The sequence below is a fragment of the Pezoporus flaviventris genome, unplaced genomic scaffold (genome assembly GCF_033815535.1).
Source record: "Pezoporus flaviventris isolate CSIRO_AGI_PZ_B2104156 unplaced genomic scaffold, CSIRO_AGI_Pfla_v1 ptg000036l, whole genome shotgun sequence".
Lineage (NCBI taxonomy): Eukaryota > Metazoa > Chordata > Aves > Psittaciformes > Psittacidae > Pezoporus > Pezoporus flaviventris.
In genome coordinates, this window is record NW_026892584.1 from 24,081,063 (window position 1) to 24,099,512 (window position 18,450).

Below are 18,450 nucleotides of genomic sequence, written 5' to 3' on the forward strand. Positions count from 1 at the left end.
AGCTTTCAGAAGAAAATATGACAGGGAGATGGATAAACTGGAGCAGACTATTATTTAACCACCACAGTCAGGTATCAAATTTGATAAAAAAGTTTGCCAAGTTTATCTTAATATTTAAATGATTATGCAGAATATTCTAGCTTTGTTTCCAGTTTATGATGTTAGCAGATACGCTTGACAGGATCAGGCCTTTACAATTTCAAGTTACTGGTTTTACTATGAATTGTGCGCTTCCTCTTCCTTCTACCATCACTGCAACTGTCAATGTTAAAGACACATCACCCTGTTGGATCTATGTATTACAGCAAAAACTCAGATTATGAACAAAATTCAGTTGATATTAAATATACAAATGAAATGTGAAAGAAAAAGAACCAAAACCACCTTACCTCAGGCTTTTTCATGATCTGGATACTGAACATATGGTTTTTCATGGGATAGATAACTATAAGAACATCACCAAATTCTGTTGGAATTATTCCTCTTCTGTAATCCCGAGTATGCTCTGACCAGACGATGTGTACTTCATCATTTCCTAAATGTCTTAGCTGGAATAGTAGGGATAAAACCCCATCAGTTTGAATATATTCTATAGCTAAACAGCTATACTAAATGCTTGCACTTCAAAAGAACAAACCCACTAAAAAGAAATGAAGAAAAATGAATAAAATAACCAATTTACACTATAGTTCTCTTACAATTTCCATGACAGTATTAGTTCACAGTATTGGTTTGTGTTACAGATTTTTATACATTGGTGCCAGTGTCTATTTAAATTAACAGGTATGTCAATTATCTGTTTTTCTACTGAATGTTAAAATTTTGTTGATATTATTCTCAAAAATGCAGAGTGATTAATCTTATTTATTAGAATGCTTTCTAGATTGCCATCAGAAACAGGCAGTAAATTACTGAATTATATATGAACTTTTAAAGTATATGAATGAATTTGTTTAAAAGCTGCATATCCAAGCAGTCTTTAACGTCATCATTTTAATTCCAAACTGCCTACTACTACAAAAAAAAAAAAAAAAGAAAAAAAACCCAACCAACCAACAAAAAACACCCCACTCCTGAAAAATCCCAAATAGTTCTTGACTTGGCTCATAATGGCCAAATGGATTTCTCAAAATGCATGCTGTACCCTCAGTTGTGATCATATAACCAGATTAAGGAGTATCTTGAACTCCTTGGAATTATCTGCACTAAAGCTCCAAAATGCTCCTTCTGCTAAACATTACCATCTGATAAACAAATGTTAACATCATGGAGAGAGGCTTTCCATATACTGATCAAATATATTCAGATTATTAAATGTGAGTTTCTTTCCAGTAAATGCTATTTCTGACAATTCAAGTTGGAATCACATTTTTTTTCCTCCTTGTGCATCACCAGTTATAGCTGACAGTTGTCTTTACCCACAGTTATCACTTTGTTTGCCCAGCTTTAGATAGGTAGAATTTGTTGAACAATTGCCTTGATAGTATTCAAAGGACAGCACTGTGAACAGGTAACATGCAGACACTAACCTGAGCGCTTACAAGAAGTTATTGTATATAAAAAGGCAACAATTTTCTGAACTCATTTACAGAATGTAACTGCACTTTAAATAACAGCAAAACAAACATGCAGTCATGAGAAAAATGTCATTGCAAGTATTCACTTGTTTAGATTATAAAACCTCCTGGAATGCTATCTCTGCCTTATCTGAAAGCTTACACAGGTCGTCCAGCAGCAGACTTAAACAAACAAACAAAAAAACCCAAAAAAGAAACAGGAAAAAAAGAAGCTACCTCTTCTCTGCTAGCTTGAAATTGTATGAGACAGAAAAACAAGGTGTTGGACTGGGCAAAGGATAGATAGCATCAATACCCTAAATCTTGTCTGATGCTTAACAAGTCATTTGTTTTGCCTGGACCAGATAATAGATACATCTAATCTACAATGACTGCAGCTCTTTCAAAGTGAGCTGTTCTTGCCTCTTTTGTAGATGGCTGAATTACTTTGAACAACACTTAGTTAGGGATGATCTTGTGCCAACTGTAAATGCAGCCCACAAAAGAACTGGTTAGAACAACTTTCACTACGCAGAGTTTTATTTGACTGGACTAGAACAAAACCAGGCAGCAACCTGAATGACTGATGTGCAATACACAAACACCAGCTGCAGAAACCTTGGATGACACCCAACAATGACAAACATCATAAAAGACAACCAACTGTGGAATTGTTCTGAGGGCCTGAACCTTTCACACTTTCAGTGGTGAAGTGACAGTCAAACTATCTGTTGAAATGTGACCATGTTGCTGTCTCTCCTTTAGGTTTCAATGAGCAGAGGTGGATGAAGGTAGGACAGCTCTCCTGCAAGCAAAGCAAACATTTGGAGAATCCATTATTTACTGTACTTGTTACACCACAGGAGAGCCAGAGCCTGACCTCTTTTAGCTGGATTCTTCATGTCTTTGTACTGAATTGGAAGCATCCTAGAATTCATGTCCTGAACACAAGTGGGACAAAAATACTGAGCTACAATCACCTCTGCTTAGTAAAACCTAAAAGAGGGACAGCAACGTGGTTTCCCAAGAAGTTGTGTCCTCAATGTTCTCTAGAAGAATCAGATTTAGTGCACACAGAATGAACAAATGCTGAGACTGAAATCTGTATCACTGGCTACTCAAAACTCACCACCAGCTGTGTAAAACTACATCTTCACACTGATTTCCTGACCTTGTCTTCTTAAATTTACAACTTCCTATGTGCCTACAGTAAGCAAAACACAGTGCAAATCCTTATTAGAGGTGTAAAGCACATCAATAATATAAATAATAAAAAGCTCTAAAATAATGTTATACTTTAAGTAACCTGTAATACGCTATAGCTGAAACACCTGGAACTAGAGGTTACACACCAGTATTCTAAAATGCTAAATACTGCATAAAATGCAGGTCAAACTGCTCTAGAGAGTTTATTATCTAAGTATAAGGCAAAACACAAAATTGAGAGGGACAAATGCAAAGGAACTGTAAAAAGGCATTAAAGCTTAGAAGAATATCTTTTATGGCAGCACTCTTCAAGAATGAAAGTGTCAAGGCCAGAGAAAGGAAGGTTCAGCAATCAAAACAACAGTTTAGTATATAATGGGTTAATTTTAACTGTGTGTATGGAAAGCCTATGTTGCAAGAAATACTGGGTAGAAAAAAAGAACAGTCTTAAGAACAATGTAAGAATCCTGAAAGTGGGCCAAATTAAAGATGATTTTAGGTTATGGGTACAAGTGACAGGCACAATGGTTGTATTATCCGTGGTGATCCATAAAGGTGGCAATGAGAGAGATTAAGAGCTCTGCTTTAGCCATTTTAAACCTGAGCTGTCGGGAAGACAGCCCTGAGGAGATGTCAGAGACAAACAGATTTTTTTTAGGCTTGCTTTGAAACTCTACTCTGTTAAAACAAATATATAAAAATGACCGACTGTTAGGTTACCTGAAATTTCAAATTTAACTCAAAATACTTTAAAATATTCTTACTGTATAGCCATCACCATGTGTCAGCTCTCCTAATACGTTTATGTTAACTGAATACAAAAGAAATGTGAAATAAATATAACCAGGAGGGATGATCAAATCTAATTTTGATACATTAGTGTCATATGCTGTACATGTTACAATAGCAGCCAGACTTAATACTAAGCTGCAGGCTATACTGAAATTTCCAAATGGCAGATTGTTCTAAGTGATACCAAGTATAATTGAAGTAATAAACGATAGTAAAAGCAAAGCATGCTGTCAGGAAGAATTTAAGTATTTACTTTTTAAAATTAAATGAGTTAGGTTTGGAAAGGCAAGACAAGTGAAATAATGCAGGGCTCAATTTACAGAAAATTCCTTTTATTTATCTGTTACATTAACCCTTGAACTCTTGCCAAAATTACTGTAATTTCTAATACCTACTTACCTAAAGGAGGGAGAAAAAAGGCTATTACGTTTTCTTATGATACAACAGCTAGCCCCAACTTTTTTCTTCAAAATGAAAGTGTTTCTTATAAAAAGAATGGAAGGAGCAGAAACATCTGAAGTAATGGCTTAATGCAGCTACTTTCGCCCATTAAATGTAAGCAGCGCTGCTGTCTACAGCATACATACCCTCTAGTTGAATTTACCACACAACTTTGCGTCTATAACTATGGTGTGTTTGTTCTGGGCTTTTTTTGGGTTGTTTTTTTTTGTTTGTTGGTTATTTTTTTTGGGTGTGGTTGTTTTTTTTTTTTTGTGGTTTGGTTTGTGTGTGTGTGTGTTGTGTTCTGTTTCTGCTTTTGTTTTTTTTAAAGCAATACATTTATGTAATTGTAACTCCAAATAAAGTTGTACTACTAATCTACATCTATAAACCTTCCAGTACCAAATACCTGTTAATACCACAATAAAAAAACAAAAATGCTATAAATACTGGGAGCTATAAAACTTTCATATGGTTAGGAAAATTATCACACATAACCTAGGATCATGAATTAGTATTCCAATCATTAACCACATTACTACTTTTTATTTACATATCTTGTGTGTAACATTCTCACCTACAACTCTTCCACTGCTTCATCAGGCTAAGGAAGGAAGCGCTGGACAGGTGATAAGCTGTAGAGGCACATACATGAGCTTTCTCACTCTGTGAACTGGGTCTTCACAGTCTCATTTAATCCTGATTATATTCTTTGCAAGTTTATTCTTGTAAGGGTAGTGTAACTACTTCTTACTCTGACATTCAATTCTGAGAAAAACAAAATGGACTGCATTATCAGCATTAAATTTGAATTTGCTATTTGCAAATTAAATACCTATTTCATATATGTATTTCAATGCTATGTTCCTTTACACATTCAGAAATTTTTTATCTGTTCTCTGTGAATTCATGGCTTCTCTTGCTCTTGTTCATATCTTCAGAAACAAATGCGTATGAGGTATCCAAGATGCTTAAAAGTTTTATTGACTACTCTGTAAGACTGATGGAAAATAAGTTTAAAATTCGCTTAGCCTCCGAAACAGCAGAGTCTTGATTTTGCAGTGGCTCGACTGGCAGGAAGAAGTTTTGTTTTAATTTAATTTAATTTCCATTTATAAGATGAACCTATCATGCACCTCTAGGCACATTTAAAATATAAAAAGCAGCAGCAGTTCTAAGCCAACTACTGCAATTTTGCTTGGTTTTCTCCTATTGAATGAAACAGACAAAGAAAGCACATGAAAGACCTGTAGAGATGCTCAAAACTCAACTTTCTCTGGAGGTCACAAACAGTGAATGCACTCAGAACAATTCACCTGTAACACACACAGCTCTCAAATGATTTTCAGGTCCCCTATAATGTGTGAGAGCTGGAAAGGATCTCAACACATTCCTTTTGCTCATGTGTTCGATCTAAGCAGCACCAGTAGTTGTACCACTAGTAAAAGAATTAAGCCTGTTTTCCTATTCCTGTCTCCCTGATACCACTTGCTGGTTTCTCCTAAAATGAAAACTTGAGTTCATGCTTTTCTCACATTTGGGATGATTTGCATAGCCTCTCTCTCTGGTGCTGGTTCCTTAATGTCTAATGCTTCTTCTCATGCAGTTTTTACCTGTGGAGTAGGAACACTAAGAATCTCTCTCTATGTCCTTTACTTAGCCTATCCTCATAAAACATACATGAAATGAACACCTTGAAACACGTCTCTTACTAAATTTGATTGAAATGGGGCAAAAGGTGTGAGGGAAGGGAGGACAGACATAAAAGCAGACTCTCAAGCCTCCATTCATGGAGAAACCAGGCTTAAAAAGAACAAAAACTAATCACAGAAGAAGAGAAGTAAGGAAAGAAAGTCACACAGAAATAAAGTGGCTTCATTATACAGTCCATCAGGAGCTGAGCTACAGATATAATCCCAATCTTTTGATACACTATGCATCCATATAGTAGATGGACGCAGACCTCAAATATTCCAAATTACTGACAAAGAAGGAGAGAAGCAGGCCTGGGGCAAGCTGGAACAGTTAAAAAGTCCAGCTGATACCATTTTCACAAGCTAAATCAGAGGATGCCTGGACAGCACTGAACCTTGCCTGTCAGGAACAGATATAGATGATGTTCATGGCAGGGGTGTCAGAACTAGATGATCTTAAGGTCCTTTCCAACCCTAACGATTCTATGATTCTATGTAGATCCAAGGTGCTCCCAGAATCAGACATCAGATCTTGCCTGTGTTCTGCTGAAGTGCACAGCATTTTCAAATTATTTATCATTAATTAATTTTCACTGTGACCTATCTTCCCCCTTAACAACACTTCTTAATGCTCGCATTCAAACAGATTATAAACAAATATCGTAAGGATAATTACAAGCCGTGTTTTATAAAAAAAGTTCCTTTTAAAAAATGCAGAAGCCAAAAAACTTAGAAAAAATATATACACACTGTTCTTCTATACTAGAGCAATAGCAACAGTATTGTTTTAAAGTTAGTTATTTTTGCTGTAGAACCCATTTTATAAATCATTCTACAACCTAAGTATTATCCTGACTCTATTTCAGGAAATAAAGAACAGAAAGGGCCCGGTACTACAGACATAGAAAACCACCCGTTTTTTAGAAAACACTCCCCCTCAAATAAACAAACCACTAAACCAAACAACCTAAGATGCAACAGTGAGAAGTCAGAATTCGTAGGCAGTCTATAGTAATAATGATAACTATAATATTTTTTCTTCAAGTTGAAGACAAAGAACAAAAAAGTCATTAATAATTGAAGCTTGCCAGAGGCATGGCTATTTCTCTTTTTACTAACTGTCTATTGTCTAATTTAATTACCAGTATTAAGCTCCATGCTAAGGTCAACCAGCTTCAGTTCCTCCAATATTACACTTCAACCAGTGCTCATTAACGTGTCTACTGAACGGATTAGCACATCTGAAGATGTATGTATGCAGGACAGGGGACAGTCTAATGATAGCCAATTGTTCATTTATAATAGGACACATGTTCGAGACTGTAACTTACTATCACTAATGTGGAATTTATTAAATTCTAAAAAAAAAAAAAAAATGCCAATACAGCAAACCATTTTTTCTTAATGTGCCTATGAGAGATCATATCACTTCTGAGCATCTGTGCCTGCTCTGAGACAAAACACCCTATCTACAATTAACATTGCTGAATTCTTTATATTTTAAACTTTTTTTAAAAGGTAAAATTATGTTAATAGCCATCATGTGGCTCCTGCCTGAATAAAAAGTCACGTTAGAAAGTACTCACCACATATTTACTAATCGGCATTTAAAGTCTGGAAGTACTAAAAGCATCACTCAGATGTAATGCTTTTTCTTCTGCACAGACCATTACCTCCCTGTAGTTTTCATCACTATACATGTGATCCTGACAATAGTGATCCTGACAACAGTTGCAATGATGGCAAAGATCACCAGTATCGCAAAATTAGAGATTAGCAGGTAAAAGTGTTTTATAACAGTAAATAAATTATAAAATTATATTTTATGATTTTTCAGAAAAAGTTAGTTTTCTTTGACTCTTATTTTCTCTAGGATTATTATAAAAAGAAAACCTGTTATTCAGAATCACCTACCTTTTTTGTTAAAGAGTCATCTGAATCAGAAGGCATTCTTGTTGACACATGGAACATTACTTCTACTGTTGAGGTAGCAAAATATGGAGTGGTCAATCCAGTGCTTTTGTTTTTTTGCAGTCCTCCCATGAAGCCACAATGGTTTGTGAGATTTACCTAGAAATAAAACACAGAAAGCATTAGGGGAAGGGGAAAAGAAAAAAAAAAAAAAAAAATCAGGTGATAAATGCATTCTCTATACTTTAAAATGTGCTTTCAACCATATTTTTTAAAGTGAAGTTACTTTTCACAACAGTACAGTTAGGTTTTTCCAGAAGAGCTCAGACTTGCCAACTAGACCGGACATCTACTGGAGTGCAGTGGCATTCTATATTCCACCGTCACCACAGATGCTGCTGGGAAGATGAGGGTAAAGAAAAGAAAAGGCTGTGTAAATGAGTATTTACTGCATTATTCCCTGACCAGTTGCTTACATGTGCTTTTTTAAATTTTTAAAATTCTCCGTTACTACATCAGCCTTGATCTAAACTCTGAAAAAAATCCTGACAGGCAAAAATTTTACATCATCTTGTTACCTTCCATATGTTTTTTCTTGAGAAATATTCCTTCTTTGAATATGAAAAAAATTACAGGAAACTAAGTGATAATTCATAACTAAGTTTATAAGTCTTAGTTCTATGGGAAATATTTTGACCCTCAAATAAATAAGCACACTTAATGTGCTATTTCACATTTAAAACTGCCTAAGGAACGTTGAATCTCAGATGTGAATACATTTAATCTCTGCCCATATGGGATATATATCTGCTTTTCTGTTAGTGAAAGATTCAGAATTTAATGCTAAGAGGTTAAAACACTAGATGTTTGTCCTGGTTCCAGCTGAGAGAGAGTTAATTTTCTTCCTAGTAGCTGGTGCAGTGCTGTGTTTTGGCTTCAGTCTGAGAATACTACTGGTAACACACCAGTGTTTCAGTTGTTCCTTAACAGCACTTACCCTGATCAAGGAATTTTCAGTGTCTCATGCTCTGCTCGTAAGGAGGGGAACAGTAGGAAGGACGGACAGGACACCTGACCCAAACTAACTAAAGCGGTATTCCATATCACAGCACGTCATGCCTAGTATATAAACTGGGGGGAGCTGGCCGGGAAAGGGCTGATCGCTGCTCAGGGATGGGCTGGGTATCAGTCAGCAGGTATTGAGCAATTGCATTGTGTATCACTTGTGTTTCTTAGGTTTTATTCCTCTCTCTCTTTTCCCTATTCTTATTATTTATTAACATTATAATTGTTATCTTTATTTCAATTAAACTGTTCTTATCTTGAGCCACAGGTTTTAACCTTTTTCTGATTCTCTTCCCCATTCCATGGCGGGTGAGGGGATGAAGGGAAGAGAGAAGTGAGCAAGTGGCTGTGTGGTATTTAGTTGCCGGCTGGGGTTAGTCCATGGCAATGTCTTATCATGGAATATTAATTCAAATTAGTAACACTTTATATTAACACTTTATTAGTAACTATACCTAATAAAGGCTAAGGGAATTAACCCATGAAAGAAGGATATTCAAAGACACTAATACGTTGGGTTTTATTTCTCCTGAAGAATCAGGAATGTGGAAGATAAACATCTATGTTCATGACAGCAGACGTCTAGCACTTTTTCTGTTCCTATGGAAAATTCAGAACCATTATCCACACAGCTAATCTAGTAGTGCTCTTGTACACCTAATGATTAACAAAAAGAAAGAAATAAAAGAATGAGTAAGATGGACACTCATGTGGACACTCCTGATGAACGCCAAGTCACAAGAGGAACAAAAACCCTGCTGTTTCTTATGCAGCCAGCCAGGAGCAGAAGCGATTCCTAAACTTCTGTGGGACTGTGCGAAGCTGAACTTTATAATGGAAGTTAATTCTGTGCAGTCAGAAAGAAAGGATGCTAAAAAAGGAAATCCTCGTAGGTGTATCAAACTAGTGACTAAAGAGCTGCAGGCCCATACAGATGATAGGGTACATAACTGTGTGAACAATTACATGTCTGCAGTAGAAGGCAGGAAAAAGGGAGCATGACAGAAGCTGACTGTCTGTACTTTCTGGATTCCCAAATTTGAGCAAAGCTCAAACTTCACTGGATGTAACACTTAACCAGCTTACAAGGAAATCAAGATGTCTCCTACTCAGTCCATGAAAGCCTAGTACAGGACTGTAGATTAAAGAATCATCTCTGCCTACACAAACTTTCTTAAATTCAAAGAGCTTAAAATTAAATAGCTAGTTTTGCTAATGCAATTAAAACCAGAATTCTTCTCTACATCTTACTTGCAAACCAGTGTATTTCAGTACTTGTGAGTAATGCTAAAGAACCAAAGACTCATCCCTAAAGCGATCTGTAACTTTCTCTGTAAACAAACTTAGGATAAAAATATTTTAATACCTCCCAGCCAAGACCAGCTACAAAATCCTCATAGGCTTGACTTCCCCCAGTATTCGTAAGAATGGAGTGTTTATCTTCTTGTCCCTCAGCAACATAAAACACTGCAATCTTGTGCGTCTCTCGGCTGTAAAACAGAGAACGATTACTGCATGACAGTGCCTTTACTAATATGAAACCAAAATATGCAAACAGTACAAACAGTACACAAAGAGCATGGCTTTTAAAACACCAAAAAATATAGTGGAAGTAAAGTACAACTATATGGCTTCTTTTTTAATACCAAAAAATATAGTGGAAGTAAAGCACAACTATATGGCTTCTTTTTTAATACCTTCTACATTTCCACATTCCCAGCCCAGCCTTTTCTAGAGTCTAAAGTTTCGCTATACATGAACAGCATTTACCTCTTTTATCAGTTCTAAGATGTAGGAAGGTACTGGCAATGCCAATTACCAATGGAATACCTGGGCTTCCGAAATGAGCAAAACCTGTAAAACAGGTAGTATTGACAGTGCACTGTCCATTAACAGTGCCTTGTGTATGCTGGAGCAAATGCATCTTATGCAACTGAACAAAGGATCTATTGGTACTATAGCAATGTCTTTCGTCAAGCTTGCTCTTGGACACTGCAGCAACCAAACGTGGTTTCTCACTTCTAAAACCTCCACTGGATTTTATTTCAACTTTTACAAAAACAATTCAAAGGTTTTAATTCTGTGCTACAATGCCAACTAGAATTCCGTGTCTTCAAACACTAAAAGCATTGGAAAACAGCTAAAGAATTAGCCAAAGCTTAACATGCAGAGACTTCAATTTATCCAAGTTTTAAAACTATTCCAACTTATGCATACAAGTGTTCATAATTTTAAGTTCTTTGAAGTTTGTTCTGTCTCATGATATTTTACTTGTATAGTTTTACTCTACAAATAATACCAATGTAACTTCAATACAATAGCAGTAACTACTACAGTGCAAAATACATGAATAATTTATGAAACTATTTTAAAAATCAGTTCAACTCTTACACCTGTGCAATTAGAGCCATTTAAGTACAAGCAAACTTAAATAAGTAGGCAGCCATTGAAAGAATTTACCATTGTCTTGAGTCCAAATTTCTGAGTTCTCGAAGTAACTTTTCATTTTTCTTCAGGAGATGAAAGCTCCTTCTAAATAGAGAAATTTATAACTATTATATCACCTGTTCACCAATGGATACAGAACAGCACAAGAATGATAAAAGAACATCTCCAGGTCCATTCAAGAACAATTGGCAAATGCTTTTGCCTTTTCAATAGTACTTCCTTATATAAAATATTAAGACATCTTTTAAAAATATATACAAGCAATTTTTTTTTTTTTTTACTCCAGGAAATCTCCATTACAGTCCCAAGTACAACCTTTACTTCTTTCTACTTTCCTCTGTTAACCTATTGGATCTATCTGCAATCAATCCCTTCTCTCAGAACTCCCTCTGACACATATAAGCTGCATGCTTTACTAGGCCATAATATAGATGCTTACTGACAAAAGACACTCCCATAACCTACTGTCCTAGGGAGTTAGTGCATTAAACACAGAGCTTTTGCTATTCTGAATTTCAGAAGAGAACAGAACATAAACTCCCTAGTCACCCATCCAGCTGTAACAATTTAAAGAAAAAAAAAACCAATATGTTAGAGCAAGAAAGGCACTTTTCATTTCTTTTAAACTGTGCTTACGCTGTTTCCCAGAAAACACAGTGGAATGAGTTTAAAAACAGTACTGTTCAAAACCAGACTGCCTTGAGCAATTAAAGACACAAATAAGGGTTATAATACCAGAATTTTGTCCCATTCCAGTGGTATGTCCAGTGACATACATTATTTTTGGTTTACTTCCCTTCATAGTATGAAAATACAGAATTTGACAGCTATGGCCAAAAAAAAAAAAATTTTCAGAAAGACCCTTGAATTCTAGGATGCTAATATTTGTACATACCCTCATGTATATGCAGACATACACCTACCTACACCCCCCCAAAAATAATGTAAGCAGAGACTTTACTTTTGTAACTGAACATGGCTTGTCTCTTGTTGTTCTAAACAATACCTAAACACTGCCAATGTTGAAATAAATAGTAAAAGATGCATCTTTTTCATTAGCTAACACAGATGCAATGCTTTGAGGGGGCACACAAGCATGCTTTTAGCAGGCAAAGCAGCAAGACACTGTCCAGCAACACAACAGCTGAGAATATCACGCTTTTCAGAGTCTCACTCTGGCACAGAAGGGTAATGATTTTTACAGAAACATACATGGGTAGCAAAGAAAGCAAAAAGATGCCTTCGTCACCCATCATAGTAACTCTTAGTACAGTTGGTGAAAGGATAATTAGAAAAGATATTACTCTTTAATTCATCTTCCAACACTGTTCTAAGGAAAGAATGTAAATGGCAATAAAGGCAACAGGTTCCTCCTTTCTGCCTCTCTAAATGACAGGCTGAAATACGGAAGAAAACTGCCATTTTCCCCAATTTCCCTTAGTTGCATATCCCCTCTTCTCTTCTGTTGGCTGGCCTGAAGTATTTTTGGCTTAACCTACTCCATGATCAACTATTACTACACGCTAAGAATAGCGCAATTCCTTAAGAGAATTTTCTTGAATTGAGAGTCTTTTCTTTTTACCTTTTATCCCAAGAATTCATTCCCAGTATACTGAGAAGTAACCTGCAGTAGTAAAATGCTGACTGGGGCTTTTGTGAGGTTGGCTCATCTTGCTCCATAGCCCTCATATTTAAATCATTGAAATGCTTTTCAACAAACTCCCTCTCTTCTGTGTGCTGTTTCAGAATTGCATTAATGACATCATTCTCCTGCTTCTCTGAGATGCAGACTGGTTGAGGAGCAGGAATGTTGAGTGAGACACCAGTTCTCTGTAAGCATTCAGGGCTTGTAACACCTAAATACTGTAGGAGTTCATCAAGGGCATCTTCTTCATCCCTAATTGTATCCCATGTTGGCACAGTGTCTCTAAATTTCCTTTTCACTTGGAGTGTAATTCCATCCCTTGCAGATACATCCTCCACATGCTCAAAAGATGAAAGAGCATCTTCTACTTTATCTTGTTGAGATAATGAAAGTGCAAAAGACGTTGGTTGTGAAGATCCACATAAAGATGATGGTCCATACAGAATGGCTGAATCCCATGAGTATTTGCCAGATAGATCACGTACTATAATTCTAACATTTGAATTAGCAGATGCAAGTCCAGCAGACAGTCCTCCCCCAGGCATGTCATCTTCTGCTTGGATTTGTATGCAGGACACCAGGGATGTATTGTTTAACACAAAGAATTGAAGATTTGGGTTCTCAAAAAGTTCAGGAGAAAGTTCAGGACTTTCACTGTAGGGATTGTCGTTGTTTTCACACACTTGACTAGTTAGCATAGCAGGACCTCCACTCATAGGATAGTGGCCTAAGTGGTTGACTAGATGTGTTATCACAGTACGAGCAGCAACAGAAATTAATCCTTGTTGCATGTGAGTTTTCACTGTGAGAGAAAGAACATAGGTTTTAAAAGGAGAGTTCAGAAAACAACACTGAGATTCACATATTTCTTTTGATTTCCTCTTCTTCGTGAGTTTTAAACAAATGATAAGCACTGCAAGGTTAGTCCAGCTCAGTAACAGAAAATACATATTTTGATCAACACTGGTCTCATATAAATAGCATGAAAAGCCATCAGATAGTTAAAGAAGCATCCTCATTATTTTACAGCCCAGAATACCTCTTCTACCACAGCTTTTTAATCAGCATAGTTCTTCTGAAATATGTGATTTCATAATCTAGTGAAAATAAATCTTAAATTGCTGATGAAGTAGAGAACGTAATTGTGTTGCAAGAAGTCCATTTTCAACTGCAATGGATTTTTATATTTATACACATCATTACATTGAGAAAGACAAAGGAACAAAGATGTACAAAGCCTCTAATCCATCTTAATTTCCCTGGGGAGCCCATAGCTGTAGGTTAGGTTGAGAATAATACTGGATGATTTTGAAGTACCAAATCAAAGAGCAGGCTACCTATACTGAACACAATCTAACAGCAGCTGAATATTCACAAAGCAAATCTCATGCCCCAACTCCATTTTAAGAAGTTTCAGGCTGGAAAACCTTGGAGGGAGAAAGAGAAGTTAATCGTGCCTATCTTGCGTGACATTCATCTTGTGAGATGCACTGGTATTTCAATATAGTGTTGCCACCTCCTTCTTTGTTGCGTACTTTCCATGTGTATGCAACATTATCTAAATTCACAGAAGTAATTTCTTAATGTTTATACCACACTCTTGCTAACTCGGTAATTCATTGGTTTTGGATTCTTCTATGAAATCCACTCTACATTACCGATGAAGTAGAGAGGTGGTCAGAGCGACTGTCGGTCAGGCTGCCCTCAACTAGATCAGGATACCCACTGAAGAACTCATACACAAAAGTATTACACTGCAGAATATCACAGGCAGGAAACAAAAGAGGATTAACATGGCAAAGCACACATTTCTGCAGCCTTTCTCTTGTAACAGGACCTGGATGCCCCAAATTTGGGATTAATAAGGGAAAGATAAATCAAGATTGTATTCCTCAGGATTATATCATATATTTTAAATGATATTAAATGTTGCAAACTGCTGCACACACTTCCCACTTTTTTTCTCACTGAAAATCCATCAAACTAGAATGTTCTGAACCATGTTACTTTTTCATTCATTTACTGAGAAAATGTAACCTTTTGGACATGTAAGCATGGTATAACTATCTCATCTCCCTTTATATTGTGTATTTATACACAATAAAAAACCATGCTTCTTCTTTTTGCCACGCAAGGCATCTGAACTGTTTTATCTGGAAAAATAGAGGCAAATTTGTAACACATACTGACTGTCATAATATATCTTTAGTTTTTGAAGCACAGGATGCATTCTGCATCTGCAAACACCAAACCATTTATATTTGCCTTTTTTTTTTCCCCAGACAAGGTTCGGGTAAAGCATGTAGGAGACATTTGGGATTCTGGCTCTTCTCTACCTTTAGGGAGCACTAGATCTGAACTACAAAAAGAGAATAATTTCATCCAGTTAACATTTGGCTAAATCAACTAACTGGCAAAATCAAGTTCATTTTTATACTATTCCAAACTCAGATAAATGCAAATATTTTAATGAAATAAGGTCTTGAAAACTAATAAAAACAAATTCTATATTACATTTTTTATTTATAACCTTCCTGAGATTTAAAATTTACAAACACAAAAACATTCAGTGAAGCTGAATTAAATGTCCAGATGTTGACAGCATACAGGAAATTAAGCTATAGTGCCATCTGCTGAAACGTAAGAAGGAACTGTAAGCAAGTTTATACAAGACAATGACAAACTAAGCTGGATGCCTGAAGAATAATTTATCAGTGCAGTACTAACCACCACCTGCACAACGCAGAGACTGGCTCATCTTTGTCAGGGTATTTATGTTAAGTGTTTAGTGCTTGGCACTGCAACAGGTAAGCAAGGTAATACTCTTCTCAAGCTCCTAGGAGCAAAACCATGTGAGCTTTCCAGCTACCTGAATTCTCACACTGCATAGATTAAATGCCTTCCATTACTTTTCACTGAAAAACCTGAAGAAATGAAAGGGACCTGTTACCATATAAATTATTATTAGTACTGTTTCATAGAATCATAGAATTGTTAGGGTTGGAAAGGACCTTAAGATCATCTAGTTCCAAACCCCCTGTGGACACCTTACGCTAAACCATATCACCCAAGGCCTTGTCCAACCTGGCCTTGAACACTGCCAGGGATGGAGCATTCACAACCTCCCTGGGCAACCTATTCCAGTGCCTCACCACTGGACTTTCGTCGCAAACCCTAAACATCTCAAACCCGACCATGGTTGTATTGTGACTGTGTGCATGACTTTACTCCCTTAGGAGCCTAAGGGACATACAGACGAGAAAGGTAACACAGTGATTCAAAGAGCAGAACATAAAATTTAAATTTCAAAGGTCCACCCCCAGTCCTACCACAGTCTTTCTCTGAAAATTTTGCTCTTGAATTAAAATAGAATGTAAAAGAATCAGGATATAAATCTGTTATTGCCTCTTTTATAAGATGAAAAGAGAGAACTTCTCACTGAGTTTTCTCTCAGAATACAGTATTATGGATCTAAAATTGATACAGTAAACTGTAAAGTATTAAAAGAAGGAGACCGAAAAGTAAACTCTGATGTAAACTGTTATGTTGCAACAAAATTAAGCAATCTTGGGTAATTTTTGCCACACAGCAGGTCAGATTTTGATGGTGTTTTCCTTTAGCAAAAGCCAAAACCAAACTCAACTCAAAAAAGCAAACCCAGTAATGCTTTTAGAAAATACGAGAAATTTAAATTCTCAACTTAAAGGACACATATTAATAATGTGTTCCCAGAAGCACATCTCAATCAGGAACAACTGAACATTCAACATATTAGAACTCTTAAAATGAGTATCGAAACCCTGCTTTTTGTTTCTGAAGGGCAGATCAAAATATGCAATAATGCAAGTCATCACAGCCTTACCACAAACTCTACAAATGAAGTCATAGCATTACACACTGAAGCAGTCCAGCTGGCTGCTTTGCCAACCTCTCTTCCTGAATGAACACATTTCTGCTCTCTTTACAGTGCCACAGTGGTTTGCTTGGCCGATGTATTTTATATGTGTACATGATTACTTAGTAATTTACCAGAAGCCTGTTATATTAGCTATTTTTCTTAGTCCCTGAAATTACCCCTTTTGTGGAAAGGCTGAAGGTCTATCACCACTCATTTGTATCAGTTGCATGAATGGAGGATTCCTGAATTTCCTGAAGATCTGTTGTTAACTCTCTAATTCAACTTTGGCTGAACAGTTTCTGAACTAGTTATGTAGTGGAAGGAAAAAGTAATGACTGAGGGTGGAATTTAACTCTCCTCACCCTTTTAGCTGTCTAAAGAATGATGCACATGTACAGACTGATTCACCTCAGAAGCCCTGGAGAAATGGAATGAATCACTCTGGAAACTCTTTATCTATTACATTTAGAGGGAGCCTAAGAGAGGTCAGTTTAGCTTAGCTACCTGTATTTTACATTAGCTAAAGGAAGTCTCACTCCTTTCTAAGCTTCAGGTAAAGAGAGATGCCGTTTCAGAGAACCCACCTCTACAATGTCCCTCATGAAACACAAACTGTGCTAATCTGGATTCACTGCGTATAAAGCATTTTTTTTTTAAGGATACTTTTTGTCTTCTTTCAGTAAAAACCCTAGTACTTTGCATTTTTACTTTTTTAAATAAAAGCAAAGACTAAACATCAGATGGGAAATACTTTTTCTTCAGAAATGGAAATATGTTAGGAAAATTATCAATCTATACAAAAGAGTTTAATTTATATTTGAGGCAATACGACAAATGGGTGAAAACACATTAAATCAATAACTGATAGACCACTGTATCTATGCAATGTAACTGCTAGCTTCCAATCACAACTATCCCTAATAAATCTGTGATCTATGAAGAACAGGTTTGAAAGCATTTTTGTAATTGCAAAAAAAAAAAATAACATAAATCCATACAATATTATTTCCTTATGGCTAGACTCTATTCAATAGTTTGATTTTGCTATGTATTAACATTAGAAGATGTATACCACTTTTTGTTTAGTGTTATGTATTTTCATGTAACCAGCTTCTCTGTCAATACAACAGTCACAAAACCCCCTCAAATTTTACTTTTTCCTGAATGTTTGCATTATTCAGTATAAACAACAAAAAAGCTTTGAAGAGAGGTTTCATTGTAATTCTCCCTCATTTATGTTTATGGTCCTGTAATGACAAATGAAAGACCAGAAGCAGGTAAGCAGATCATGGCATAATGCAGTCTAAGTTAGTGTTTGCATATCTAAACTGCACAGCAGTATAATGCTGTACTATCTTTGGAGAAAGTGTATCTGCCACTGTGACACTGAATCCAGGCTAGTTAGGTCTGTGGTTAATTAGCACAGACAGCACTTATATGCCTGTACTGTAGGTAGAGAAGGCTGTTGTCAATACTAGCTAGAAGAAGAGCTCATCACCCTTCATGTAGACATGCCCTGTGATTCTTTAGATGTATAAAAGCACCACAGACTTGTCTTCAAGTTCTGATGATGCAAGAAAAGCTTCCTACTTGTGTCTTTATTATCATCTGCTAAAAGTTCATTCTGGTTTAAACAAAACGCTTTAATATATGTAGCACAATTTCAAAATTAATTTTTGTGTATCTTACACTGCAACCTACCACTTTACCTTAAACCTACAGAAAGGAGGACAAACACAATTTCACAGGCAATCCTAGCACTTGGAAAGTTACTGAAACAGAGAGGTGAACAGA

The 18,450-nt window shown here is 36.2% G+C and overlaps 1 protein-coding gene across 3 annotated transcripts in view; it reads right to left on the minus strand.

Moving 5' to 3' along the window:
• RALGAPA1 (Ral GTPase activating protein catalytic subunit alpha 1) overlaps positions 1-18,450 on the minus strand; it is a 130,261-nt gene that overhangs the window by 34,604 nt on the left and 77,207 nt on the right. For all 3 annotated transcript variants that reach the window (XM_061463525.1, XM_061463526.1, XM_061463527.1), the window contains 5 exons: positions 12,696-13,560; positions 11,126-11,197; positions 10,032-10,155; positions 7,604-7,759; positions 390-548 (listed from right to left, as the gene is read on the minus strand). In XM_061463525.1, coding sequence (XP_061319509.1) covers positions 390-548; positions 7,604-7,759; positions 10,032-10,155; positions 11,126-11,197; positions 12,696-13,560 — 1,376 coding nt within the window. The remainder of the gene's footprint in view (positions 1-389; positions 549-7,603; positions 7,760-10,031; positions 10,156-11,125; positions 11,198-12,695; positions 13,561-18,450) is intronic.